Here is a 26,766-nt window from a genome sequence, read left to right on the forward strand (position 1 = left end):
CATGTGCTGCAGAGGGTACGGCTGCCCTCTGAGGAAAGGAGGGGGACACTGGAGGGTGGGTTAGAGCTAGCCAGCTTGGCGATGGCTACGGGACCCGGGTGACAGCTCACTTGGTCACTTACTATCGTGCATTCCCATATATCTGAAATGTTTCATAACATTTGTAAAAATTAAAGTAATAAGGGAGGGGGAGTTGGAGTAAGGTGGTCAAGAGGTACAAAGTTCCAGTCAGAGTATCAGGACGGCAAGTACCAGGGGTACAACGAGCAAGCCGGGGCCCGTCGCTGCCGTAGGGCACACGGGAACGCTGTGAAGGGGGCTCCTAGGAGCTCATCACATCTCATTTAAACCTGTGTCTGAGATGATGGGTGTTAGCTGGACCTGTCGTGGCGATCATTTCACAACAGAGGTAAACCAAACATCCTGCTGCACACCACACACTCACAGTGACGTGTGCCAGTGATTTCTCAGTAAAATGGAAAAAAACTAAAAGAATCAAAATTCAAAAGAATACGCTGTTACTTCACTTGGAAAAAAAAATAATAAAGGCGACCTCCCATCAAAGATGGTAGTCTGAAGGTGACTGTGTATCTCCATGGCACGCCCACTAATCTCTGCTCTATTAAAAAGATAAACCTCCAAGAATCAAGACAAAAGCTAAGAGCAGACGAGACGCGTAAACAACATTTTGGAAGCTAGTGAAAAGTATGTGACAGAGTGGCAGCTAACAGAGCTATCTGATGAAAGCTGAACCATTCTCTATAAGGGCTACAGAGCCAAGATGGTGAAACCCATCCTCACGGGAGGGCCCGAGCCCCCTCCTCGCCCTGCAGCTGGCCGCTGGTGTCCTGCAGACGGTGAGCAGACAGGTCAGAGCACCAGGACCTTCAGCACAGCCAAGGGCCAGGCACCATCTGACGCCTGGGCTGGAGGACAGTGTCCACCTGGATGGGGCAAACCCACACTGCCTCCCCGACTCCAAGCCAATTCCTCTATGGCAGGACATGGGCAGAGTCCTCTCTGAGATTCAGCTTTAGAGAAAAAACCCGCAGATGCTGACCTGTGGGTTCCCTGCCAGCCTTCCTGCAGTGAGCCCCAGGGGGACAAACCCTGAGCACACAGGGGCTCACAGGCGGCTTCCAAGTAGCTCATGCTATTTTTCTTTTTACCATTAACCCATATATCCAGCACTCAAAAGAAGGTATAGGACATTTCCAGCAACCCAGATTACGTTATGCCCCCACTGAGCCCAATCAACCTAGTCCTGACAGGTAACAGTAATTGGCCAGAATGGGCAAACCTCAGCCCAAGGGCCAAATCTCACCCACTGCCCTTTTTTGTAAATAAGTCTTTACTGGAACACTGGGACGGCCAAGCTGAGCAGTTACAGCAGGGGCTGTGTGGCCCGCCTGGCCCTCTCATGTGCTGACCACTGTTCCGCCCTCACAGGTCAGTCTTGCTGCGTGTAGCGCTCTTTCGGTGACTCACTCTGGCTCACGGGTGGGGCCGATGTAGCCGGGTCAATGTGGATGTCACTCCCGCACAAATGGGAGAGACAGAAGCCAGAATAAAAAGAGAAGAGAGACCCAAAAGAGTGAGAGAGGACACAGGGAGCAAAAGAAAACCTTTTGTTAATAAAATGTTATCTAAAAAAAAAAATTTGGTGGGGGGAAAGAGCTCCTAAAATAAAAAACATGGTGACTAAAACCAAAAACACAAGAAACAACAATTGTTGGTGAGGATATGGAGAATATTAAAAATACAATTACCACATGACTCCAGTAATTCCACTGCTGGGCATTTATCCATAGAATATGAAAACACTAAAAAAATATACATGCAAAATATGTGTGTATATACACACATACGTATATACGTATGTGCACCCCCGTGTTTACTGCAGCATCACTCACAACAGCTAAGACACAGAGCAACCCAAGTGCCCGCTGTCTGATGAACGGATAAAGATGAGCCGTGTGTATGCACGTACATACGTATAATACACACACACGTGTATACAACGGGATATTACCCATAAAAAAGGACGAAATTTTGCCGTTTGCAATGACGCAATGGATCTAAGAGTATTTCTTTTTTTTTTTTTTTTTGAGAGAGAGAGAGAGTGCATTCGAGCAGCAGAGGGAGAGGGAGAGAGAGAATCTTAAGCAGGCTCGACACTCAGCACGGAGCCCGATGAGGGGTTTGATCTCACAACCTGAGACCAGGACCTGGGCCCAGATCAAGAGTGGGGAGCCACCCAGGAGCCCCTAGACTGTATTATGCTGAGTGAAATAAGTCAGTCAGAGAAAGACAAATACCATATGATTTCACTCATATGTGGAATTTTAGAAACAAAACAAACGAGCAAAGGAGAGAGACAGAGAGAGACCAAGAAACAGACTGTTAATTATAAAGAACATACTGATGATAACCAGAGGGGGGACGGGTGAAATAGGGGATGAGCACCAGGTGATGCACGGAAGTGCTCAATCACTATGTTGTACTCCTGAAACTAATGTAACACTGTGTGTAACTATACTAAAAATTTTTAAAAATTTAAAAACAAATAAAATAAAATATATGGTGACTGAAATTAGAAGTTCAGTGGAAGGTTTGGAAAATGAAGTGGAAGAAATCTCCTAGAAAGTATAACAGAAAGGTAAAGGTAGGGGCACCTGGGTGGCTCAGTCGGTTAAATATCTGCCTTCGGCTCAGATCATGATCTCAGGGTCCTGGGATTGAGCCCCACATCAGGCTCCCTGCTTAGTGGGGAGTTTGCTTCTCCCTCTGCCTGCCCCCCCCCCCCCGGCTTGTGCTCGCTCGCTCTCTCTCTCAAATAAAGTCTTAAAAAAGAAAGAAAGAAAGAAAGAAAGGTAAAGGCAGCACAGAATAAAGACAATTCTGGATTTGTAAGGTTCCAGAACTCTATCTCCCTCACACCCTTCTTGGGAAGCAGACAGGAACTGCTCCACCAAAACAAGCAAGCTGGCCAAGGGAGCAGAGGTGAGAGCCCCACACAGACAGAAGGATAGGGCCCAGGTGAGGAGTAGGGACCCCGGGGGAGCTGGAGCTCAGCCCAGGGAGGTCAGGCTGGACAAAAAGATGGGGGCTCGGGGGCTTCCCAACTCACAGGGCACTGGGGCAGGGCACCAGACCATAACACACACAAAAAAACTAAGCCACCCAAAAACCAAGGCAACTGTTAACTCCAGGCAAAACAAGAAAGGAACCTCACTGAGGTGAACAACATTGCTTCAGTGTGGCTTTGCTGGGGTGGGAGGAGTGGGGAGGCCAGCAGAGCAATCGGGAAAGTCTGCCCTCATTTCCAGGCCAGGAAGCTCACTTGAATCTACGATGGAAGGATTACAAAAGAGCAAGAAAAGCAGGTTGCCCAGAAAGCCTAGAGGAGATGGAAGTGGCTTTTCTGGGGAGGGGGCAGTCGAGCAGACAACTGTGATTCACAAAACACCAAAACTGTTTTTAGAATTTGTCTATATTACTTGGATAGAATTTTTTTAAATGACAAACACAAGTATTTATTAGGCAAAAATTTTGTCCTTCCAGATGATCAATTAATCACAATACAGAATTATCTTCTCTCAAATATCACTCCTGTTTTCTTACCCCACCCCACTGAAGGGAGATGGGCTGCCACCCCAGGAGGAGGGCAGGGATGCAGCAGGCTGGGGAGGCCCTGCTCATAGCACACATTTCCTGGGGCTGCAAGAAATGGTGTCCAAGCCCAAAATTACAGTGAGACCAGGACGCACTGCAGACAAGAAATACCAAGAAGAGCCTCCACCAAAGCTATTTTTTGCTTAATCCTCGCCAAGGAAGAAGGAGGGTACAGAGCTGCATAACTCCCTAATTTATCTCCATGTAGACAGACAATCTGTCTACACCTCCTGGGCTTCTCAGGCTCACAGTGCACCTTACAGATGGTGACACATACCAGAGTCCCGCGAGAGCCCCAAGGGACCTGCCCTGCACACCTGGGTGCGCTGGCCCAGCACTGCGCTCTAGGTAGAGGCATTGGCCTTTCAAGACAGGCCGGCCTTGCTCAGAGGAGGTGGTGTCTCCCTCAGTGCTGGCCAAGGGTCCTGTGAAGACACACAGGTCCTGGGGGCAGAGCAAGATGCCGGAGTCCTATAAAAACAGGTCCACCCCAGGCCCCAACACAGCTCCAAGCACGCCTGTGCCAGCCTAAAAGGGACGGGGGAACACAGTGGACACCCCCAAAGTCTTGAGTTTGTCACTCCCTTGTACACAAGAGCCCAGGGCGAGATCAGAGGGTACCCACCAAGGGCCCACCCATCGTGAGTGTCACACAAGTACCTAGACTCCTAGCCCCGCATGGACGCATCCTTGCCAAGGTCTGCTAAGCCACTCTGGAGGCCCCTCTGTGCCGTGTGTGGGGGAAACTGAGGTTCAAGCTGCCTCAATGAACAGCTAAAAGTATAACCTCGAAGGTGAGGTGACAATCAAACACACCGTCTGAGCTACACAGAGGTGTGCATTATCAAAACTCGGGTAGTGCACACTTAACATCTGTTTCACTGTATAAAGATTTTACTCTGAAGAAAAAGAAAATGAGACATTAAATTCTAGTTAATGAGAAGGGAACAGGTGTGCTGAGCCAAGACATTCTACAGCTAGTGACGCACAAATAACTCATTTTACTGTTCTGTCTACTTTTGCGTATGTTTGAAATGTTCCATGACGGGGCGCCTGGCTGGCTCAGTCAGTTGAGCCTCTGCCTTCGGCTCAGGTCATGACCCCGGGGTCCTGGGATCGAGCCCCGCATCAGGCTCCCTGCTTGGCGGGGAGTCGGCTTCTCCCTCTCCCTCTGCTCATACTCTCTCTCAAATAAATAAAAATCTTAAAAGAAAAAAAAAAAAAGAAATGTTCCATGATAGTAAGTTTAAAAATTACAAGATAACATGAGATGTTATTTTGTAATTGACTGGACTGGCAAAGATCAAACATGAGATGACTGCCTGACTGGTGGGTGAGGGCACGGGCGCCCTCCCGCGGGACTGTGGCTCAGGCGTGGGGGTGGGGGTGTACCCTCACACCCGGGAAGTCTCCGCTAGTCAAATACATGAAACAACAAACAAATACGTGCGCACAAAACCATTCACCACAACACTCAACAGCAGAAAACTGAGAACAACAGAGATACCCATTGGCACAGAAGATCCACAAGAGGGCCCCTCCTAGGAAGGAGCCCTGGGGCCTAAAGGGTGAGAGGAAATGTTTTCACTATACAATGTTTGTCCCTTTTGAATCTCGGACCATGTGCATATATTACTCAGTCCAAAAAATAATCATTTAAAAAACAGCCAAAACACATAAGCAAATGCCCAGCTCTTCCTAAACACACAGTTCAACTTGCTCCCACACACACCCTTGACCTCCGGGGGGGGTCCCTCCCATCCTAGGCCAGCCCCTCGCCACTGGGGAGAACTGGCCTTGGCGCTGAGGGGCCTGCTGTCCAGGTGACTTTGGGTGGACCCGGGGCACTCACGGTGATGACGTCCAGGATGCTGAGGAGGCTGTGGACGCTGTCTCCGGCCAGAACCTCTTTGACCACCACCTCATTGCCGTCCTGCACTCGGGAAGCGGGGCAGAGTCATCCACTGACAGGAGGCTCAGCCCAGCCCAGGCCCGCTGGGCCACCCAGCCTCCACTGTCGCCTGCCCCGAGTTAGGCCATGCCCTAGCTGACCTCCGGGAATTCAGGTGTGGTAAGCTCCAAAGCAGAGGACAGAAGACATGACAATGAGTAAGAGCAATCAGGAAGTCCATTCTGAGCGTGGCCCTTCAACCTGTGGCTTGTCCTCACCAGGAGGACTTAGATTGAATTTCACAAAACCTAAGGAGTTTGCTGATCTAAAAAGAAGGCTGTGACGGGGCACCTGGGTGGCTCAGTCGTTAAGCGTCTGCCTTCGGCTCAGCTCATGATCCCAGGGTCCTGGGATCGAGCCCTGCATCGGGCTCCCTGCTCAGTGGGAAGCCTGCTTCTCCCTCTGCCTGCCGCTCCCCCTGCTTGTGTTCCCTCTCTCGGTGTCTCTCTCTGTCAAATAAATAAATAAAATCTTTAAAAAAAAAAAAAAAAAAGAAGGCTGTGAAGGCCAAACTCAGTTGTTACTGGTATAAATCACAGCATTTTGATATATTTTTCCACTGGATTAAAAAAGAAACGAAACTAAAAAAAAAAAAAAAAGAAAGAAAAAAGAAAGGAAACTACGGTGGTTATTTAGTATAGGAACTTCATCTCAGCTTAACCCGGGAAAATCCTTTTTGAACTTGTTCAAACTTGGCCCTGGTCAGCCTCCAAGAACCCCTCCTTCTCGTCCAAAGGCTCCATTCCAGGAAAGGCCCACCAGCTGGGTGGCGCCAGCCCTGGGCACTGATGGCTCAGACGGGAGGGGGCTGGACGAAGACCATTTTCTTTCTCATCATCCCATCAAGTCCAGTGTAGATGAGGCGACACACACAGACAACATTGTGGCTAGAAAGGACATGTGGGATCCAAGCTGGGTCAGGGCCCACCCCCAGGGTTCAGGCAGGTGGGGACTTCCTTAAGGTCAGGGGCCACCGCATGCAGTCTGGGGCTCCCCGGGTGTCTGCTTCAACAGCAACCAGAGGTGGGGAGCCTGGATCACGCTCCTGGGCACATCAAAGGATGCGCCCTGCTGGAGAGCAAGACCTCCACAGGCTTGGCCTGGAGATCGCCCCCTGGCAACTCTGATTCAAGGGTGTAATTCAACAGAGGCCGAAAGTAAGTATATCTTTTCAAGCAAAGTAATACCTTAATTATTTTCTTAGAGTTAAAATCATTCACAATCTAAAACTTGAACACAAGGCAAGGGCGGGTGCGACTGATGGTGGCAGATCAATACCCAACCACTGCAGGGTGTTCTAAGGACACAGGAGAGACACCTCAAAAGGCTTAGAACAGGTAAAATGCAGAAAACCACCAAATGCCACTGAACCCACTAAGCGATGGGCACCCCACACGTGTGAGTGAAAGGTAACGCACCGATATCAAAGGGCACACCAACTGTGAGCCAATGCTTTTGACACAAAGTGTGCCTTTTTCCCCAAAGAACTGAAACTTAAAAGTTTACACTAACTTTTCAATAGAAAACTTTAAAAAATCTTTTAAATGGCAGACATATAAGTAAAAACACAACAGGGACGCCTGGCTGGCTCGTCGGTAGAGTGTGCAATCTTGATTTCAGAGTCATGAGTTCAAGCCCCACACTGGGTGTAGAGCTTACTTAAAAAACAAACACACACAACACAGCAGACCCACACCCTCCACCTCGCTCTGCACTCCCTCGGGCCACCGACACACACTTTGCCAGGCACTCTCACCGCGTCCTGGATGCAGACTTCCAGGCGCCCATCCTGCACCACATAGATGCTGGTATCCGGCTCCCCCGGCTGGAAGACATGTTCCCCTTCGAGAAGCTGCACAAAGACCATGTGTTTGCAAAGTTCCAGGAACAGCGGCTTCTCGAAGTGGCCCAGGACCCTGCAAAACCACAGCACATGTGGGAGACCTTCCACGAAGGAGGGAAGGAGGCTGATGGCGATAGAGCCGTTGCCCCCGTCACCACGGGCCAGATCCAGAGCTGGGGTTCACGGAGGTGCAGACCCTGCAGCACCAGCCACCCGATTCACTGTCAGGACTGAAGCTGAAACTTCAGGAATTCCCATAAACTGCTTTCCCATCAGCTCAAAGAACTCTTGAGCCATGACCACGAATCCGAATCAGAGGCGTACACAAAAGCCCAGGACGGTGAAGCAGTGCTCGAAAGAGGAACAGGGTTTCCAGGCAGAGATGGAAGGAAGCCCAGGCTTGTAGCTTTGATCCAGCCCCACACTTCCCGAACCTGCTCTGAGTTTCCTCCTGAACATGGAAATGCTGACAGGCAAACAAATACAACAGGAAAGACGCTCGAGAGACTGCACTGGTGGCCAGAGAGAAGGGAGCGCGGCCCCAGGCCCTCCTGCAGCGGGCCTCTGTCACCCAGCTTCTGTCTTACCGCACGTTCTTCAGCATGTACAACACTTCTGACGGCAGGTGAGAATTCTTCACGTCAAACTCCGTGAGGTCAGCCTCCAGCAGGGAGGGTGGTGGTTCCTTTGGCTGCAGGGTTGGGTATTCCTTTTTGAAACGCAGAATCCTACAAAGCAGAGATATGTGCACCTGGAGCCCAAAGGGATTCCAAGCAGACGGTGTGAGCACTGCGACCCAGAGGCAGGGCAGCAGTGATGGCCAGCAGGCTCACCAGTGCCCTCCCGGGAGGGCAGCTGGGGCGCGTGTGGTCTGAAGGACACTCCTAGTACCTCTTGGCCAAAGACAGCACCTTGGTCCTCTTCCTCACCCGCTGCCGGGGGGCTGCCGTGCTCCCCACAAGTGTGTGGGGCAGCGTGGTCACCTGCAGGGTGAAAGGAGAGGCCAAGTCCTGAGCCTGGACCTAATGGACCTGGACTTCAGCCTCAAGGCTCAGCCACAGCCCTCAGGACCTGCCCTGTGGGCTGCCTGCGGGCGTGGCCTCAGCTCCCAGGGTCTGGCCCTGCCTGCCTGGCCTGCCCAGGACACAGGGAACCATGCCTGGTACCTGGGACAATGAAGCACCTCGAGGCCATATCCCCAAACACCTGGCGCTCTCAGAGCACCAGGTCCTCAGGCCTGTGTTCCCTCTGCCTGCAAGGCTGATGCTCAGCCTCTCCTCTCTCGCGCTGACACAGCAGCCCCTTTCCACAGCCTTTTAAGAGCTGGCCCTGGGGCGTCGGGTGGCACAGTCAGTTAAGCATCTGACTCTTGGTTTTGGCTCAGGTCGTGATCTCAGGGTTGTGAGACTGAGCCCTGTGTCCGGCCCTGTGCTCATCATGGAGTCTGTTTGGGATTTTCTTTCCCTCTCCCCGCCCCTCCTACTCATGCAAGCTCTCTCTCTAAAATAAATAAATAAATATATACATATATTAAAAAAGCTGGCCCTGTCCTGTCCTACTGCCCCACCCCCCACCTAGAATCCGAGTCCCTGCATGATCATCGCAGGTCTGGAAAGCTCTTTGCCCCTTCCCCACCGAGGCCAGCTCATCTGCCCTGTGGTGCTAGCAGGGCAGAGCGACTGGTTCCTGGATGTCAGCAAGCCCCCTCTGGGCAGCCACTAGCCCTCTGCTCCCCGAGTGGCTCCTGCCCCAGGGCGTCAGCTGTGGGCGTGTGGTCACAACTCCTCCTTCCCTCCAGGTGACCTGGCACCACTGGACCACGTTCCTGTCCTCCTCAGCCCAGGTCTGGTCCCTGCACAGTCCTCAGTGGGATCACTGGTTGACTGCCTCCCCACCTGACCACGTGCAGGCTCCTTCAAGACCTGCCTGAGGTCAGCCCACGTGGCCCCGCACGAGGCTGTGAGGCAGCGGCGTTCAGGTTCGAGGCCCGTGAGCAGCCCCAGTGGACCTCCTCGTCACAGCCTGACGCTGAGAAGAATGGGAGGTCCACGCAAGGACTCACGTGCCTTCTCCTGTGGCACTTCAAGTTTGCTACAGAGAACATGTATTAGTTGCTTATCAGAAAAAAGTGCTAGGTAGATGCTACTCTAAAACGTCAGCAGCTATTTGGAGCAAGCCCCTGGGTAGTGTTGAGTCCCTCCTGCCCTCGGGGAGTGGGAGGGGCTGGGGGTGACCAGGCTGCTTATCCTCCACGTGGGTATTGATGAGGACAAGGGAGGCCTCCCAGTGTCCAAATCTTGGCAGGACCCGCCGTGCCCCAGGACAGAGGCCGACGGAGCCTCCGTCTCCTGCGCTGGCTAAGAGTCTCTGAGGGTACGGAGGTGAGGGCAGCCACAGGCCTGCAGTACAGGTTACCTTCCTCATGATCTTCCGGCCATAAAACATCACTTTGTCTCTCTTCCGGAACCTGTACTGAGGAGTGGGCTGTACTTGTCCTGCAAGGGGAGCAGAGGGGCCTCCTGAGCCATGGCTGGGACACAAAGAGGTGGGAGGGTTCTGCCAGGCAGCCCGTAGGCTGTGCACACCGAGCCTGTCCTGTCCCTGCTCCGGCATACAGTGTGGGGGAAAGGCACATGGCATCTTGGGCCCGGGCCGGCACAGGCTGGCTCACAGGGAGCAGGACTTGCGTCTCCTCTTACCAAAGTTTTGCTCAGAAATGTGAGCCAAGGAAGCTGGGGACATACACAAATTCCATGGGTCCGACATGCACAGCCTCAGCTGGGACAGGCTGGCAGTTCCCAACAAAAGCTATCATGGGCCTGAGGGCTGCTCCCAGGAGCTCAAGACACGGGCAAGTCACCCAAACCTCCCCCACCCTCCCAAGCCCTTGTCCCTTACCCCTAGAGCTGGAGTCTGAAGTGAGATACTCACGGAATCGGTTAACCCTTCTGTACACAAAGAAGACGGTGATGCCAACGAGGGCCAGGGCCAGGAGGGCTCCAATCACAATCCCCATCAGCTGGGCGAGGTCACAGACAGAGCACCCATCAGCAAGACTGCCACACTGCCCCTCCCCACCCTGGCAACAGGCTGGGACAAAGGGGCCAGGAGCAGCCACAAACCCCAGGGCCCACCCGTCACCAGGAAGCACTTGAGGTGGTTACCATGGTGGACTGTGAATGCTGTTCCGTCAACTGCAGCCCCCAGGACTGCAGGGCAGCACCCAGACAGAAGCCAGCCTAGGGGAGAACACTGTGGTCAGGAAGGGCCAACACAGGCGTGGCCCTGGCTTCCCAGGGCAGCAAGAATAGAGCTGCTGGTTAGGGAAGAAGTGATCTTCTGGGCTGCTAAGGTCCTCTGAGCACACCTGCTCAGGAGACAAAGAAACCGGTCTCCCACGGCCACCCACGGGACACCGGGTCAGGCAGCTGGGCAGGGCCAGCAGCTGGGCTGTGTTGACCACAAATACCCTACGCATTTTTATCGCATGTGAATCCTAAATTTTCAGCTTTCCAGTCCTTCAGATGCAAGCCTAGAGGAGCAAGCCCGGCTGGCCACAGGGGGCGCGAAGGCCATCACTCGGTGCTCTCTGATCACCAACAGGACTGTGCGCTGCCGGCCTCAGGGCACATGGAAGCCTACACCACAGCAATGCTGAGAAACCCCAAAGAGCCACGGATTTTGAGATTTTCTGGATTTTGAGAACCTTGAATACCAGCTCATAGCAGGGAAAGGTTATGTGCCTGCTCCCTACCACCTCCTAGGGAAGGAGTTAGTGGGGCTTCAGAAGCTCAGACCCAAGGGAGGGAGGAGGAAGAGAAAAAAGTGAGCACAGGATGGTGAACGGGCAGATGGCTGGGGCCACCCACACGGAGAATATTGGCTGATTCCTCAAAAAGATGAAAACGAGCAAGAGAAACCAGCCAAGCAAGCAGCCACTCTGCATTCCCCCCAAGCAGCCAGGAACAGGATGCGGCAGGAGGCACCTGTTAATCCTTTCAAGTCACAAGTGCCAAGGACTAAAGTATCCTGTCCGATCCTTAGCGAGAGAGCACCAGACACAGCATGGATGCCAGAAAACCCAATGAAATGGAAGGGCATTCAGAAAAAAGTCTCAAAAGCAGAATGTTGCCGCAAGACAGGGTAAGTACGTGGCCCAGAAAAGCAAGTCTTTGAAGTTGGTTCAGCAGGCAAATGGAAGCAGTGGGAGCTTTTTGCTTCGGAGCTGAGGCACCCAGCCCCTCCTGGCCCTGAGTGCTCAGCTGTCAACGTGACAGCACCCACAACCCACTCTTCACTTAGGTGTGTCCCCTGGAGCTCAGCCACCATGTCAAGGACAACCAAAGATAACCAAGGAAAGGGTCACAGAGGTGGCCTGTAACTGAGTTACACAATCTCCTACATTGAGCATCTCAGGCTTTTCATGGTTGTTTTAATGCATCCACTTTTCTGCTTTAGGAATAAAGGCCTTTGTGATATGGCTACAGATGTTCCACGGAGAAAAGACTCGCGTCGAAGCAAACAGAAGTCCTAAGGGGAAGCGGGAACTGACAGTTGTGACCTCGGGGGAAGAAGTGGCAGGGTCTCGACTCTGACAAGGGGACAGAGGGGCCCCAGCTGCCACTCCCATTCAGCCGACTTCAAGGAGCTGCCCACAGAGCAAATCTCCTTGTCCAGAAATGCCCCTGACTGGGAATTCTGAGGCTCTGAATCAACCCTGGAACCCTCCAGTTCCATACCTCTGGGCTGGCATCCTCCTCTTGCTTCATGGCTAAAAATGAAAAACAAACAAACAAACAAACAAACAAACAAAAAAAACCAGTCAAGGTGAAAAGAGGAAAGATTGGTTCAAAGGAGGGCAAGGGTCCCCCCAGCTCATGCTCACGGGGCAGAGCAATGCTTTCAGCCTTTCCTCCTGGGCTCCTTTTCTCTTTAAATTATGTTTGCACTGAAAGGAAAACCCTGACGGGAAGCTGTGTTCTCCAGGAAGGGACCAGAGCCACTCCCCTCTCTGAAAACAGCTCTCCTGTGGCTGCCCAGGAACCCACAACTGCAGCCAAGTCCCGCTCTTCACCCAGCAGGTCAAGGGCAAGGGTGGACTGCTCAGCCAAGGCCTAGTGCCGCCAGGAGCTCCCAGGGCCACAGGGAGGAGGCTGTGGCTGGGGGCGGGGAAGGGGTGCATGGGGCCCCACAGGGAACTGTGAGACACCCTAGTGGCCTGCCTCAGGGGGGTTCCTATCCAGTGGGGTTGAGTCCTCAAGGTGGGTGCGTCAGGTCCAGAGGAGGATGAACTTGGGGAGCTGGTGCACCTTGCCCCTGTCTAGTGGGGAGGAGCCAGGTCTGGGGCTTTCACCCTGTGGCTCCCAGGCCCCTTAGAAAAGCAGCAGCAAGAGAAGACTCTTCTCTCCCAAAATCCCATCCAGAGAAGTCAGGACTCAGAAGGCAGATGCAAGGTCATAGTGCATTTGCTCCTGGGTCAAATGTCCTGCGTCCTCTGCCACCCACATGGAAAACCCTTCCTTCTCAGACGAGCCTCCTGAAGGGCCAGCAGTGCCCTTGACCCCAGCTCTGTGGCCTGCTAGTGCCCTGACCAGGCAGTCTCCCCACACATCCCATCCCTGAGTGTCTGAAATGGGGTAGAGCTCACGGCCCCCAGCACCTGCTAGGGACACAGAAGTGGAAGTCATTGCTTCTCCGCCTGGGACAGCACAGAGCCAGACGAAGTGGGAGGCAGGGGGCTGCAAGGCTGGGAAGCGGCAGGTTAGGGAGGCATCGGGGTTAGTGGCCGTCCAGGTTGGGGGTGTCATTTTAGGGAGTCATCGGGGTTGGGGGGTGTCGGTGTAACCTCGGGGTTGACAAGCGTTGGGGCTGGCCGACGTCGGGGGTTGGAGAGCTGGGGTTGACGGGTGTCGGAGCTAAGGGGGCATCGGAGTTAGGGGGTTTAGGTTTGGGAACAGCGAGGCTGGGGGGCTCGCGGTAGCGTCTGAGTTGGGGGCTGGGGGTTGACAGGCGTCAGGGTTGGGCCTCAGGGTCGGGGAACCTCGGAGCTGGGGGCTAGGCGTCGGGGCTGGGAGTGCTGGTTAACGTCCGGGGGACCCGCCTCCCACCTGCGCCTCCCACCACGCAGCGCACGGCCGGGAGGGCCTGCGGGGCAGGGTGCGTCCCGGCAGGGGTTGGGGGCGTTGATGGCTACCCTGCCTCACAGGGCCAGGCCCAGGGCACCGCCATCTCGGGGCGCTCTGCGGTGACTCACCGGGACCGCGCGCTCCCGACGCCCGCGCTCCCGTCACTACCCCCACCGCCCCGCCGCGGACGTCGCACCTCCCAGCGCATTGGCCGGGGCCCGCACGTCCCGCCCACTCGCAGGGCCGAGGCTGTGCATTGGACGCAGCGCCGCCAATCGGAGCTGCTCTTGCTGCGGCGCGGAGGCCGGGTGGCGCCGGAAGCCGCCGGGTGGCGCCGGAAGCCGGGCTGACCGCCGGAAGCCGCCGGGTGGCGCCGGAAGCCGCCGAGGGCGCCGGAAGCGGAGGGCGGTGCGGCTGATCGCGGCGCGTGCGAGCTGTCTGGGACAGCGCCGGCGGGGCGCACGGTTCAGCATGGGCCTCCTGAGCGGGGCTGCTCGCATCGTGGTGCGGGGCGCCGACCGCATGAGCAGATGGACCAGTAAGCGGGGCCCGCGCACCTTCTACAAGGGCCGCGGCGCCAAGGGCACCGGCGTCCACGGCCGCGGCGGGAAGTTTGTGCAGATCAAGGAGATGGTCCCGGAGCTGGTGGTGCCCGAGCTGGCCGGCTTCAGGCTCAAGCCCTACGTGAACTACCGCGCGCAGGCGGGCGCGGACACGCCCCTGACGGCCGAACAGCTGTTCCGGGAGGCAGTAGCGCCTGCCGTCGAGAAGGACTTCCGGGACGGCACTTTCGACCCGGAGCAGCTGGGGAAGTACGGCTTCGAGCCCACCCAGGAGGGCAAGCTCTTCCAGCTGTACCCCAAGAACTTCCCGCGCTAGGGGCGGCGGGGTGCCTGCCAGCCTGCCGACTGCGCCCGTCCCTCCTCCCCGGCCGCCGGACGGATCGGCTCTGGCGTCTGGTCCTTGCGAGATGGAAGGACCGAGGCAGAACCCTGGAGACCCCACTCCCGGTGAAACTGGAAGCCGTCGTCTCCCGACCGGTTTTGGGGCAAGAACACACGGCTTAGCTTGCGAAAGGAAGAGGATGCACAGGGCACGTCGTGCCACGTGACAGCGCTGGTTAATTTATCGCCCAGACTCTTCACCCCACGAAACCAACGAGCATATGCTTTATGGGTTCAAAAGCGGCTGCTTTGGGGGCAAACCTCCAGTAATCTAGTCTCTTTCTCCTTTGGGTTCGCCTGTTTCTGTGCACAGTCCCTCTGGTCTTCTGTGTTCTGCTTAATATTTAATTGATTTTTATGTTAAATACCGTTACACGCTAAAGGAGGGTTCAAATTCTTCTATTGAAATAAATGCGCCATTAGCTGGGAATCGATCATTTTAGCACAGTAATTTCTTACGTGTTCTGACCTATATTTTCATCAGAAAATAAAGCAAAAAATAGAAATGTGTTTTCTGGGATGTCTGGGTGGCTCAGTCCATTAAAGGTCTGCCTTCAGCTCAGTTCATAGTCTTGGGGTTTTGGGATGGAGTCCTGCGTAGGCTCCCTGCTCAGCAGGGGTGTCTGCTTCTCCCTCTGCCTGCGCCCTTTGTTCTGGCACACACACTCTCTCAAAGAAATAAAATCTTAAAGAACGGTGCATGTTTTCTGCCCCTGAACACCTACTTACGAGATTAGTACCTACTGAAGATTTGCCAGACTCCACACTGGCCTGCACTTCAACGTGTTTCTTCCAGAGAGACAAGAATGAGGTCTGTGGGAGTCAGATGAGTCACAAATTCAGTTATGTCTTCAAGCTACTCCGCGTCCAGGCTTTGGAAGCCACTCAGGTACTAAAGCTACAAGGGGGAGGAGGGATCAATCCACCACACTAACCTATTTCAAGTTTATGACACGATAAGGCAACTCAATGTGTACACACTTCCCTTTGCTTATCAGCATGGGAGACTAATAAGCACATCTGGTGCCATGATGAGGTGATCTTTTGAAATGTTCATGTAAAACTATTGTTAAGTAGCTTTAAGGAAAAGCACACTTTCAGGGCGCCTGGGGGCTCAGTCGGTGAAGCGTCTGCCTTCAGCTCAGGTCATGATCTTGGGGTCCTGGGATTGAGATCTGCGTGGGGCTCCCTGCTCAGTGGGGAGTCTGTTCTCTCTCCCTCTGACCCTCCCCGTTTGTGTTCTCTCTGTTCTCTCAAATGAAATCTTAAAAACAAAAAACACACACTTTCATTTAGCTCATTTAAATAAGTACGAAGAGCTGAATGTCCCTATGCACACAAGAAACTGGGAAGTTTGAACTGGGAACCAAGACCCCTCCACTCCCACAATAGCAGACTCCTTGCTATCAGGCAGAGTCACCACTTGCTGCAGCAGATAAGGTTTATTTAGAAAGCCAAGAGCTTCTCTGTTCACCCCGTAGAGCCCGTGAGGTGCACTGAGCCCTATGCGGTCACCTGTGACGTACAGGAAGACTCTCAAGGAGACGGTCTGAGGGCAGTTCACTCAGAGTCACACTCTGGGTTTTATTTGTGGAAATGGTCTTTATGACCTCAACCAAACTCTTCCCTAGCTCAGCTGCTCTCCCACTTCCAGAGGTGAAGAACGTGATCATAAAAGGAGCAAGTAGCTAGGAGGTCAACGTCCAAGCTCGCTGCTTCCAGAGAGAGGTCACAGTCACAGACCTTGGGCCTTGCAGCGTGGTACCAGCTGCCGCTCTTCGTCATGTCCTCTGTGAGTGGATGGAGAGGCGTCTTCGGTCTGCTGCTGCTCTGAAGTTTGGAATGACCCTCTTCCTCGTCCTCTGCGAGACGATGAGAAGAGGCTGCTGGTGACTGCCATACAGCGTTCAGGCTGTAGAGCTGTGAGGCTTTGGCTCCTGAGTAGCCGTCGGGAAAGGCCCCTAAGCAGCATGGCTGGTGGGTCTGTGACAGATGGCCGAAGTAGAGCCAGGACCAGTCAGCTCCATACACCAATGAGCTGGGCAACGTATGGGACACAGAGACTGTGCAGGCTTCCTGCTTCTCCTCTGGAATGAGAACATGGGACGTTACCCAGGGTTGATCTCATCACTTCCAACCAGTGGCCCCTGCCCACTCTCAAAGGGAGACTCTGCTAAAAGCAGAGTCAGCAACCACTGTGTGTCACACAAAGGGACCCTTGAGATGTGGACAGATGAGGAGAAAACAGACCTTCACTTGCAGGGAGTGCACTGCGTGTGTGCCTGAGGGAGAAACCAGCTACAGAAGCACGTGGGCGAGGGTGCCTTTCCAAGCTGGAGGACTTGGCAAAAGTCTCTTAGTGAAAACTTCAAAGCAAAGGACAAAGGAGGTAGCCAGATGGGAGCAACAGGGATGCATGAGAAACAGAGAACAAGCATGTGTGAAGTATAGAGATAGAACAGGACACATCTGGGCAACCACAAGTGCCCGTGGCTGAAATGCCGTCAGGGAGTGGCGACACATGTCTGGAGGGTTACAATCGTGCAGAGTTCTGCCTGCTCCATAAAGTCTGGGTTTGAGCTTGGAAAGGAGTCACTAAAGAGTTTAAGCAGTTTTCCTTATGGTGAGTTGCTATGGCAACTTTGAAGATGGAGGGCAGGACTGGAAAGAGGTCTAGCTATAAAAGGTTTGAAAGCAACATTCAACCAGAGAAAGAAATGACAAAGTGTTGCCAAACCTGAGATAGTCTAGGGTCCAGGGCAAGGCCAAGGATGGCAAGAGCAGCTACAGGAAACTAGTGGCCGGTGACCTGGGGTGTGGACTTAGAAAACTGTCACCAGATGGAAGGCCTGGTGGCCAAAAATCGAGGGAAGTACTCAAAAATCAGTAGGGACATGTGGCACACACAGGAGACGGCTTCAGGGGGTTTTCATGAGAAAGCTCTAGGATGATGTGAACATTATAATGAGTAATGACAATAACACTTTATGGCCCACTGAGTAACATAAAAGCCATGAATCTACATGGACAATTAATAAATACAGATATATAGGAGAAAAGAAAGCTCTTCCTTATAAAAGAATGCTAATTTTAAAACGTAGAAAAAATGGTAACAGGGGCGCCTGGGTGGCTCAGTCGTTGAGCATCTGCCTTTGGCTCAGGTCCTGATCCCAGGGACCATGGGGGATCGAGCCCCACATCGGGCTCCCTGCTCAGTGGGAAGCCTGCTTCTCCCTCTCCTACTCCCCCTGCTTGTGTTCCCCCTCTCTAACAAATAAATAAAATCTTTAAAAAAATTGTAAAAATATATATATATATACATATTTACATATGTGTATATATATATTTTTTTTTTAATAAAAAAATAATGAACAACCAGACAGAAAACCAACAGAGCACGTGAACAGAATCTGCAGAGCACTCTGCCCGGGGCCATAGAGCAAACTCTTCTGAAGAGCACACGGAATGCTCTCTGGGACCGACCACACACGAACCGACAATACGAGTCTCAATAACTTAAAAGGAATCCATGAAGGAATAAAATTAGAAATCAGTAACAAAGAAATTTAGGCCAGTCACAAAAATGTGGAATGAAACAACACGCTCATAAATAACTAATGAGTCAAAGAAGAAATCACAAGGGAAATTAGAAAGTACTGGAGATGAATGAAAACATACCACACCCCAAAACTAATGGAATGCAGCAAAAGCAGTGCTCAGAGGGCAACTTCTTGCTGTAAATACCCACATTAACACGCAAGATCTCACAAGGCTTCCAGCTGAGAACTGCATGTTCGCGTCACTACCAGAACGGATGCGCAACAGTTGGAGGAACTGAAAACACAAAACAGGAAGCCCGGAGCGCAGCCCCGCACAGAGGAGACTGGGCTTCAGAGCCACACTGGCCAGGTGGTGTCTCTACTCACTTCTTTGTATGGACAAGGAGGGAGGGGGATCACAAACAGAACGAGGAGGGAAAGGGGGCATTGGCAGCTTGAGAAGAGAGAAGAAAATGTGAAAGAGTTCTGACAGTAAAGAATGGCTGGCAGGAGAAAGGCCACGGTTCGCCTGGCAATCCAAGGACCCACTGTAACATCAACCTAAAGTGAGACCCCACAGGGTTACTCTTTCCCTCCAACCCCCTTGTGTGGCTCAGGCCCAAGTGGAACTGGGTCTGACCAGTGCTGGGAGCTGCCCAGAAAGAGTGAGCAAGGGAGCAAGGGGAAGAGAGCTGAAGCATGTTGGGAACATGAGAGCACGCAGACCACCACACTGCACAGGCAGGAAGACGTGGCAGGAGGTGGGCCAAGGACGGCTCTGGAATGCTTCTGGAGCAGAGTCCTAAGAGGGCAGAGAACAGCTGAACGGCAGGAGGTATCAGAAGAACTGAGCTGGTCAGGTAAGACCCATGGCTAAGGAGCAGAGTGCTGCAGACTGAGGCTCGAGGCTGGCCCAGTTACGGGCCTTGGTGAGATGGCGGTGTGAGCCTGGGGATGTGCAGAGCAAGGGAGCAGGGAAACTGGGAACCCCCACCCCAGGCCTGGCTGCCAAGGGGCCCCTACTCACCTATCGCCTTTTGGCAGTTGAAGATCTTAAAGCCACTGTGCATGCACGCTGCCAGGAGCAGGTGATGGTGGAAAGGGTGCCACTTGAGCCTCCACACTCCGCCCTGCGTGGGCATGTCTGCGAACGGCTGCTTCATGCTCCGAGTGTCCCACAGCAGAACATGCTCATCATAGCTGAAACCCACCGAGCACAGGGATCACGCAGGAAAACCAATGCCCACTTTTCCCCCACGGCCCCCAGGTGGCAGGGGACACTCCTGGAGAAACCCATACCACTCATCCCTCTATAGGACAAAGTCCCTTCCCCCAAGCCCAGATAGCCACACTCTGGTGTAAGAGTTGGTCCAATTCAACAGCATTGCAACGGTCAACATGAGAGAAGGAAGTGAAAGATGGAAGACGGACCCCTGTGAGCCAACCCTAAGGGACTCACCTTCCTGTGGCCAAGATGTTCTCCCGATGGGGACTACTCTGGATGCTGCACACACCCATGGAGTGTCTGTAGGCAAAAGTGCAAGGCCTGAGCAAGCTCCCACGCAGGGGCACGTCTCCAGTGGAAAGTCCACGGAGGAGGGACAGGAGGGCTGGTGTTACATGCCGAGGGCTAGCCCTTGATAATCTACCTCTTGCTAGTGAACACAGATGTGCCCGGTGTCCTGGTGTCCCAGCCTTTCAGAAGGGCGTCGTCCCCACCTGCGTGGGAACAGAAAGATCCACTGACAACAGCAGGCAGCCACTCCTCAGGGAGGGAATTTATGCCCGTGGGGCAATCCCTGTGGATGACTTTTCCTGGGTGATTTCAGGTTGCCACCAGGCAGAAGAGCCCTGTCCTAGAACTGTGTCTTCAGACTTGGAGAGGGCCCCTGTGGGGAAGACAGGAAAGGCTGGGGGGCTCAGGCTACAGGAATAAAAGGGAAGCCCAAGAAGTTAGGGAAAGAATTTCCAGGTCACAACATGGCTAACGGGGCTTCTCTTTAGACTCCAGCAATCAATGCTCCTGGCTGCCGCAAACCAAAGTTGCCGTATCAAAGAACTCTGAACCAGAATTGCATGCAGAAGGCAGCAAACATGAGCACTTCTTAAGTTTCTGGAACCTTCAGCACACCCCCATGTGTTTTAAAGGGAAGTGCCCTTTGTAACCTTACAGTAAAGAGGACCCCTGCTTGTCTTGGGGAACTGAAAAAATAGGAAGAAGGGGGAAGCTGGCACCATAATGCAGTCTTTGAAGAAAAGCAACAACAAGATACAGGGTGCTGGTGGCTATCCTGAAGGAAGGGGAGCAAGGCTGAAAAGCAGGACCCACAGGGAGGATGAAGAGGAGCAAAAGAAAAACACCTGGGTCTGACCCCTCCACCCATCCATCCACTCAACCGTCTGTGCTTCCATATACCCACCTGCCCACCACCTACCCAGCTTCCATTCAACTACCTGCCCATCCAACAGGTGTTACTGAGCACGCCGCAGGTCCCTGTGACAGACAGAAGGGCTACGGCATGAACGTGACCTACAAGTAAGCAGACCAGCAGAGCCAGCACGAGGCCTGCAGGGGCGCCCCCAACACGAGCTGCGGTCCTGTGGCTCAGTTACGGAGAAGCCTGGTAGTGGCTTCTTTACACGCTGCTCCCTCCCGTCTCACACCCACGTTCACCCACCAGGAGACCCTCTTGACCCACCTGCATACATACGTCCAGAGTCCTACCACTTTTCCCTTGTGTGCACTACTCCCAACTTGGTCCGAGGCCTTCTTGCCCCACCCGCATGGCAGGTCTCCAGGCTCTGCCCCCACCTCCTTGCAGTCTCTACTCAACACATTATAGCGAAGCAGATCCCCTTCAATTCTACGATGTAAGTCAGAAAATGTCATCTCTCTGCTCAACATCCTGCTATTGTTCCTATTTCATTCTGAGCAAAAGCCAAAGAAAGTCCTTCCTGTGGCCTGATCTCACCTGCTTCTGTTCTGCCACCCCTCCCACCATTCTGGTCCTGCTGCTCTCCTCGTGAAGCAGGCTCACTCCTGCCCTAGGCCTCTGTCTACAGTGACCATGCTCTGTAACAGGACAGCCTGCACCTGCCCCCACCCCAGCCCCCCAACCCTGGTCTACCTTTCTTCTTCCCAAAGCACTTATCACCTCTGAGCTACTGTGCCCTCTGTTCACTCATTATACGCTATGCTCCATGACCGCTGCCCATCCCTCAATGTAAGCTCAGTGGAAGCAGGGACTTTTGTCCGTCTTGTTCACTCACGGATCTCAAGCACCTAGAACAGTGCATGGCACATAGTAGAGGCTCCATAAACATTACCTGAATAAACGAGTTGGTGCTGAATTATTAAATCATAGCCCCCACAATACCCTTGCTCTGAATTAGCTAAGCCTCAAGGTAGTGTAATCCAAGAACGAGAAGACCTAAAAAAATTAAGTCTTGGGGTGCCTCACTGGCTCAGTCAGAAGAGCATGCAACTCTCAGGGTCGTGAGTTTGAGCCCCACCCTGGGTGTAGAGATCACTTCAAATAAATAAGAAAAATTTCCTTGAGAGAGAGAGAGAGAGAAAGAGAGAGAGAGAGACACACGCAAAGAAAGAGAGAGAGAGAGAGAGGTCTGCTTAAGCAACCAAAATGCAGTTGTTTCTGGAAGACAGAGACTGTAGCTGAAGTCAGGAGAGCAACAATGCAGAGAGAGAAGAGCACCAGAGAGAGGCCAGAGGACACGAACACTTTCAAGCAGAGGGAAGGAGCCAGCAAAGTAGAATGGAGAGCAATCAGAAAGAAGAGGAAAAGTCCAGGGTAACCCAAGGAAAAGACGGCGCCAGGACGGGGTCAGCATGGGAATGTTGCTGAGAGGGTGCTCTCTGGATCAGGCCACTGAGGAGCTGAGTGAGAGCGGTTCTGGCAGAAAGGGGGGGACCATGCAGCGGCCTACAGTCCAACAGAACGTCCCTGGCCTCACCGCTCACTGTGGAGCTTAGCACACTACCAGCAAGTGGATGCAGAAGGAAACCAGGGTCAGATCTTTTCTTTGCCTCTCTGCAAATCCAGCAGCTCCCCTTCTGCCTTTTCTCAGGGGCCAATGCCCCCACCTCCCGCCTCCCATGTCCCATGAGTCCTCCCCACTTGGCCAAGAGAGGCTGACCACAGCTACCTGGCTCCTGCAACCTCTAGTTCTAGTAATTTCTCATTCTCACATCAGCACCCACAATACATACCACTCACAATACCAGGAAATCAACCCTATCTTCTCTTCGGGAAGGTAAACTGTATCCAAAACGGGAGGAGACAAGCCTGAAATCCTACATGACAAAGTCGATACTGGACACAGAAACAGCAGCGGGAAATGCGGGAATTCTGGATTTCTCACAGCAGGAGCGAGGGACCAGGTGCCAAGAGTGGCAGGAGACAGGGCTCCCGCGGCTCCAACACTGTGGTCAGCGCTACCCAAGACCCCGCAAAGCCTCAACAGCTAAGCAGCGAGTACCAACTACAGCTTCTGTCTCCACAAAGGGTCAAGATCCCGACACGCCCGGAGTCCTGGGCCGATGTGCCACACTTGCTCCCTCCCTCCCTCACGGGGCCGACACCCAGCGGAGAAGTACCAACCTGAATAAACGATTTCTGTCTGCCAGTAATTGAAGGCAGCAATCCAGGCCTCAAAGTGATGGGCGTGCCACGTGACCACCTCCTGCAGCGCCGGCCCCGCCCCATTCACCTCTAGCAGGTGGAGCTGCCCCTTGGAGTCGCTGCTAATGATTTTCAAGGGCTGGTCACTGGCCCTAGACACAGGGAACCAATGGAGAAACCCAGCTGAATTTATTCATTGATCCAAACTCATCACCCTCTTCTGGTTCCCAACTGGTGACACTCCAAGACATGTCAAGAGAGAGGTTCTCCATGGACCTGGTCCATGGACTTGCCCTTTAAGACGTTTGGGCATCTGGCAGAAACCAAAACTACCACTTCGCTTGTCAAAATAAACCCGTGTCAGCTTCTCTTGATGAAAACACCATCCCTTTTATCTGAAAAGTCGGAATGTTTTCTTTCTAGATTAGGACTGGTAGTGATATTCCCAGGCCTGGGAAGCCGCAGTCAAGGCTGGTGCAGGGTTTCAATTCTCTCTTGCATGAAGAGACGAAAGACTTCTCAGAGGAAAGACTTGGGGTCCCTCACCAACGCCGGCCCCTACCTTTCAGTTTTCCCGGTGGACCAATCCAGAGACAGGGCCAGACACTGCTTCTCCAGGGCACAGCTGGAAACCGGCTGCAGTGTGTAAGCATTCTACTGGAGAGAAAAGAGCCCTATCAAAGGGAAACAGCCCAGAACCCTGGAAAGGCGCTTCCTCTAGCTCAGGTGGCCATCATTCCCTCATCTACTACTAGATGAACAAAGTGTGTTAGTCCTTGATTCGTCACAGATTGAGGACACTGAGGGCCTGGCCCCTGCTCTCCAGGAGCTCACACACCTGCAGGAGGACTTTCCCACACATGTGACCTGAGTGGAAGTGGGTCTCTCTGCTTTTCAGAACCCCTCGCTGTCCATGCACTCCTAGACACAACCCCACCACCTACACGGGCTCCAGGAAGCAGCACTGGCGCACACTCCCCACTTCTCCCCGCCTCAAGGGATGCTGGGACACTCTGTCTTCAGGGACAGCGACAACGGGATCTTTCCTCTAGTTTCCGTTTCAGAAGCCACAACTAGCCATGAAATGCTGTTTCTCTTTTCTAAGATACATTTAAGTTTTTTATTACCTAGGCAAGCTGGACAGTGCTTAACACTCTCAAAAGGCTCCTAGCAGGCTGCCTCCTCAGGGTCTCTCTGCAGGCTACCTGCTCTTGCCAGAACGTGGTTCGTGGGCCCACAGTCTTCCCCAGATTATTCCCTCCCTCATTCCTCAGACAGGGCTGCAGCAAGGCCCTTTACACACAAGCCCTCAGCTGCCATGACTCCAACAGCAAGGGGACCTGCTCCAGTCCCACACACCTGCATTAGTGTGTGTCCCTCCCACCGAGTGAGGGCTTGGTCTTGTGGGCTGTTTACTTCCCTCGACTACAGGACTTCCCAGTTCTCCCGATCCTTCAACAATCAGATGCAGTCATTTTGCAAACACGTGGTACTGATCAATACCAAATGCTCTGAGAAAGCCACATGGGAAACATACGCCTTCCTAATTATGGGTGACAAATACCACTTTCACACAGGGAATTCGTTGCTATTCTTGGCCCCAGCATCATGAACCTAAGAATGCTGGTCCAGGCTTTCCGCACAGAAGAACTTTCAGATCCACTGACAGGTGAATGAATACCCTGTCACTTCAGCCCTTCCACTGGTGACACATGGGTGACCTCTTCTCAGAGTTAGATGCAGAACCAATAATTTAAAATAGACTGCATGCTAGATTAGGATGTTTTATGATAAAGTTTGCCACTGAACAGAAATCATGTTACAAAAAGGTTTGTAGCAGCACCGCCTCATGCCCAAAGCCTCTCCGTTCAGATTCCTTCCGCCCCCCACTAGGACAACTCCTGGGCCTAGTCACTGACCTCAGATCCCACCAAGCAGAGTAGCTCTATGGACCCACCAGCATCTGCCACAGCCAAGAGGGCACGGCCGGCCACAGGGATGTGGCACCTGAGGGGGAGAATTCATATGCCAGTCAGAACACAGGATACACCCAGAGCACAGGAGAGCATTATGCACCTCAGTAACTTATTATTTAAATTTCAGCTCCAAAACCAGGTTGTAGCCTACAATTCTGTTCCAAGATTCCCCAGCTTATCAATCAGAAAACGAGCATCACTTCCCAGACTCATACCAACCCTAGGACTTGGAAACTGACAAATGAAAGGAGCCCAAGTCTACTGTACCCTCCAAGTGCCAACAGGTGGGCAGAACAATAAAGAAATGAAAAAGTTCAGACATTTCCCCATCTTATTGAATGCTGACAGGCATCAGGCTCCCTGATTAAATGAATGGATACTCTTGACAAATTCCAGACAAGAGGAATTGTTATCAACATTATACCATTTCATGTCCAGGATTGCAGAAGTATCTCTTCTTTGGATCTCAAGCAGGGGGCAAGCAGGGCTGTCCTCATAGAAACTATACAAGTAGAGACGACCTAAACGGACTTGAGGCTCATCAATGTCCAGTCCACTCTGCAAAAAATGCAGATGTATTCTCTGATTACCCTAATAGATACCGAGGGACCCAAGGGATGGGAAAAGGAATCAAGGGAAAGAAAAGGCTTGGCAAGACTCCGGGACTCTGGTGGCTCAGTAGGTGAAGCCTCTGCCTTCAGCTCGGGTCATGACCTCCGGGTCCTGGGATTGAGCCCTGTGTCAGGCTCCCTGCTCAGCGGGGAGTCTGCTTCTCTCTCTGTCCTTCCCCCTGCTCGTTCTCTCTCTCAAATAAATAAAATCTTAAAAAACAAAACAAAACAAAACAAGACTCTGGAACTCTACCTGGAAGCAATATCCCTGATTTTCTGAGCTGGAGAAATGTCTCTTCTCTTGTTGTACTATTAGTGGGCAGGCAGATAAACTCTGCTGGGCTCAGCATAGTATGCTCCCTTTTTTTTAAGTTTTATTTAAATAATCTCTACACCCAATGTGGGGCTCAAACTCACAACCCTGAGATCAAGAGTTCCGTGCTCTACCGACTGAGCCAGCCAGATGCCCCTAGAATGCTCCTTCTAAGTGGGCTAATAGGGACCAGCTATGGTAGGGTCGCCACAAGACCCAGTCGCCCTGAAAGGTCCTGACTTAGGCCTGTTGCTGGAGTGCCAGTTCTCATTCTTCTAAGTGTCCTGGTTTGCGTCTGAATAGATGCCTTCCAGAGATTAGGTATAGCTCCTTCCAACTCCCATTTTCTCTTTATTCTAGGCTTCGTCCACAAACTTGAGCCACACCTGCATATAAGGTACTCAGGATTCCCGTTCCAATCGCCTGGCTGGCTCAGTTGGTGGAGAATGGGGCTCTTGCTCTTAAGGTTGTGAGTTCCAGCGCGATGTTGGGTGTAGAGATTACTTACCTGAATAAACTTAAAAAAAAAAAAAAAGATGCCCATTCTAACCTACCTTCTGACCACGAGACCAATGTCACATCCACACAGACTCTTCTCTTCCAGCCTTCCCCACTGCAGGCCAGACATGCCTCAACATTCGCGGTGGGCTCTGCCTGTCTGCAGTATTTTCCCGCCCTTCCCGAGACCTCGTCTAAGAGAGGAGCGGAGCCTTCGCTGCTCGAGACGCCACCTGGGGAGCGCAGACCTAGAGAGCCGCGGCCAAGACCGCCTGCGGCCAGAAGGGCGCCGCACACCTCGCTCTCAGGGTCGGCGCGCTGGTCCTCCGGCTTCCGCAGCTGGTAGGCCCCGCAGGCCAGCAAGTGCCTGCAGCCTTCCAGCGGGCACCACTCCACCGAGGCCGCGGTGTACTCCGTGTCCACCGCCTGCAACAGCCGGACGCGACCGCCCGTCTCCCAGGAGTCAGACGAGGACGCAGCGGAGACCCGGCGGCGAAGCGGGGGTGGCGAGGCCAGGTTGAGAGCGGGGGTCGGGGCTGAGGTCTGCAGTGAGAGCGGGGGTCGGGGCTGAGGTCTGCGGTGAGAGCGGGGGTCGGGGTCGGGGCTGAGGTCTGCGGTGAGAGCGGGGGTCGCGGTCGGGGCTGAGGTCTG

At 53.1% G+C, this 26,766-nt stretch overlaps 3 protein-coding genes across 8 annotated transcripts in view; 1 reads left to right on the plus strand and 2 right to left on the minus strand.

The window, feature by feature from the left end:
* PNPLA7 (patatin like phospholipase domain containing 7) overlaps positions 1 to 13,804 on the minus strand; it is a 63,915-nt gene extending 50,111 nt beyond the window's left edge. For 2 of the 4 annotated variants that reach the window (XM_032398812.1, XM_032398815.1), the window contains exons 1-9: positions 13,723 to 13,804; positions 12,209 to 12,240; positions 10,634 to 10,708; positions 10,401 to 10,488; positions 9,885 to 9,964; positions 8,361 to 8,452; positions 8,057 to 8,197; positions 7,383 to 7,542; positions 5,528 to 5,608 (exon numbers count right to left, since the gene is read on the minus strand). In XM_032398812.1, coding sequence (XP_032254703.1) covers positions 5,528 to 5,608; positions 7,383 to 7,542; positions 8,057 to 8,197; positions 8,361 to 8,452; positions 9,885 to 9,964; positions 10,401 to 10,488; positions 10,634 to 10,708; positions 12,209 to 12,238 — 747 coding nt within the window. In that variant the 5' untranslated portion in view covers positions 12,239 to 12,240; positions 13,723 to 13,804. The other 2 variants (XM_032398814.1, XM_032398813.1) reach the window with 2 other exon arrangements.
* A 158-nt stretch (positions 13,805 to 13,962) lies between these two features.
* MRPL41 (mitochondrial ribosomal protein L41) lies at positions 13,963 to 15,059 on the plus strand. The gene has a single exon (XM_032398822.1). It carries the CDS (start codon positions 14,066 to 14,068, stop codon positions 14,471 to 14,473), a length of 408 nt encoding a protein of 135 aa, XP_032254713.1. The 5' UTR covers positions 13,963 to 14,065; the 3' UTR covers positions 14,474 to 15,059.
* A 777-nt stretch (positions 15,060 to 15,836) lies between these two features.
* DPH7 (diphthamide biosynthesis 7) lies at positions 15,837 to 26,371 on the minus strand. Of its 3 annotated transcripts, none has more exons than XM_032398825.1 (9): positions 26,004 to 26,145; positions 25,118 to 25,251; positions 24,637 to 24,724; positions 23,280 to 23,371; positions 22,697 to 22,869; positions 19,727 to 19,796; positions 19,537 to 19,602; positions 19,105 to 19,277; positions 15,837 to 16,625 (listed from the first exon to the last, which is right to left on the minus strand). In XM_032398825.1, exons 1-9 carry the CDS (start codon positions 26,007 to 26,009, stop codon positions 16,171 to 16,173), a joined length of 1,257 nt encoding a protein of 418 aa, XP_032254716.1. In that variant the 5' UTR covers positions 26,010 to 26,145; the 3' UTR covers positions 15,837 to 16,170. The 3 variants fall into 3 exon arrangements, with proteins under 3 accessions (XP_032254716.1, XP_032254717.1, XP_032254718.1); XM_032398826.1 differs by lacking the exon at positions 26,004 to 26,145 and adding an exon at positions 26,172 to 26,371 and having other exon boundaries at positions 15,838 to 16,625; XM_032398827.1 differs by lacking the exons at positions 25,118 to 25,251; positions 26,004 to 26,145 and having other exon boundaries at positions 15,838 to 16,625; positions 24,675 to 24,724.
* Positions 26,372 to 26,766: the final 395 nt, after the last annotated feature.

Source organism: Phoca vitulina, unplaced genomic scaffold (assembly GCF_004348235.1).
Source record: "Phoca vitulina isolate PV1807 unplaced genomic scaffold, GSC_HSeal_1.0 scaffold121, whole genome shotgun sequence".
Classification (NCBI taxonomy): Eukaryota; Metazoa; Chordata; class Mammalia; order Carnivora; family Phocidae; genus Phoca; species Phoca vitulina.

What these genes read in the sequence shown, in the direction of transcription:
- DPH7 (XM_032398825.1), bottom strand. An exon ending in GACAGAAATCGTTTATTCAG is followed by an intron (nt 19,797 to 22,696) that starts GTTGGTACTTCT and finishes GTTCCCACGCAG; the next exon opens with GTGGGGACGACGCCCTTCTG. An exon ending in TCTGTGTTCACTAGCAAGAG is followed by an intron (nt 19,603 to 19,726) that starts GTAGATTATCAA and finishes TTTTGCCTACAG; the next exon opens with ACACTCCATGGGTGTGTGCA.
- MRPL41 (XM_032398822.1), top strand. Translation starts at nt 14,066, where the DNA reads ATGGGCCTCCTGAGCGGGGCTGCTCGCATCGTGGTGCGGGGCGCCGAC.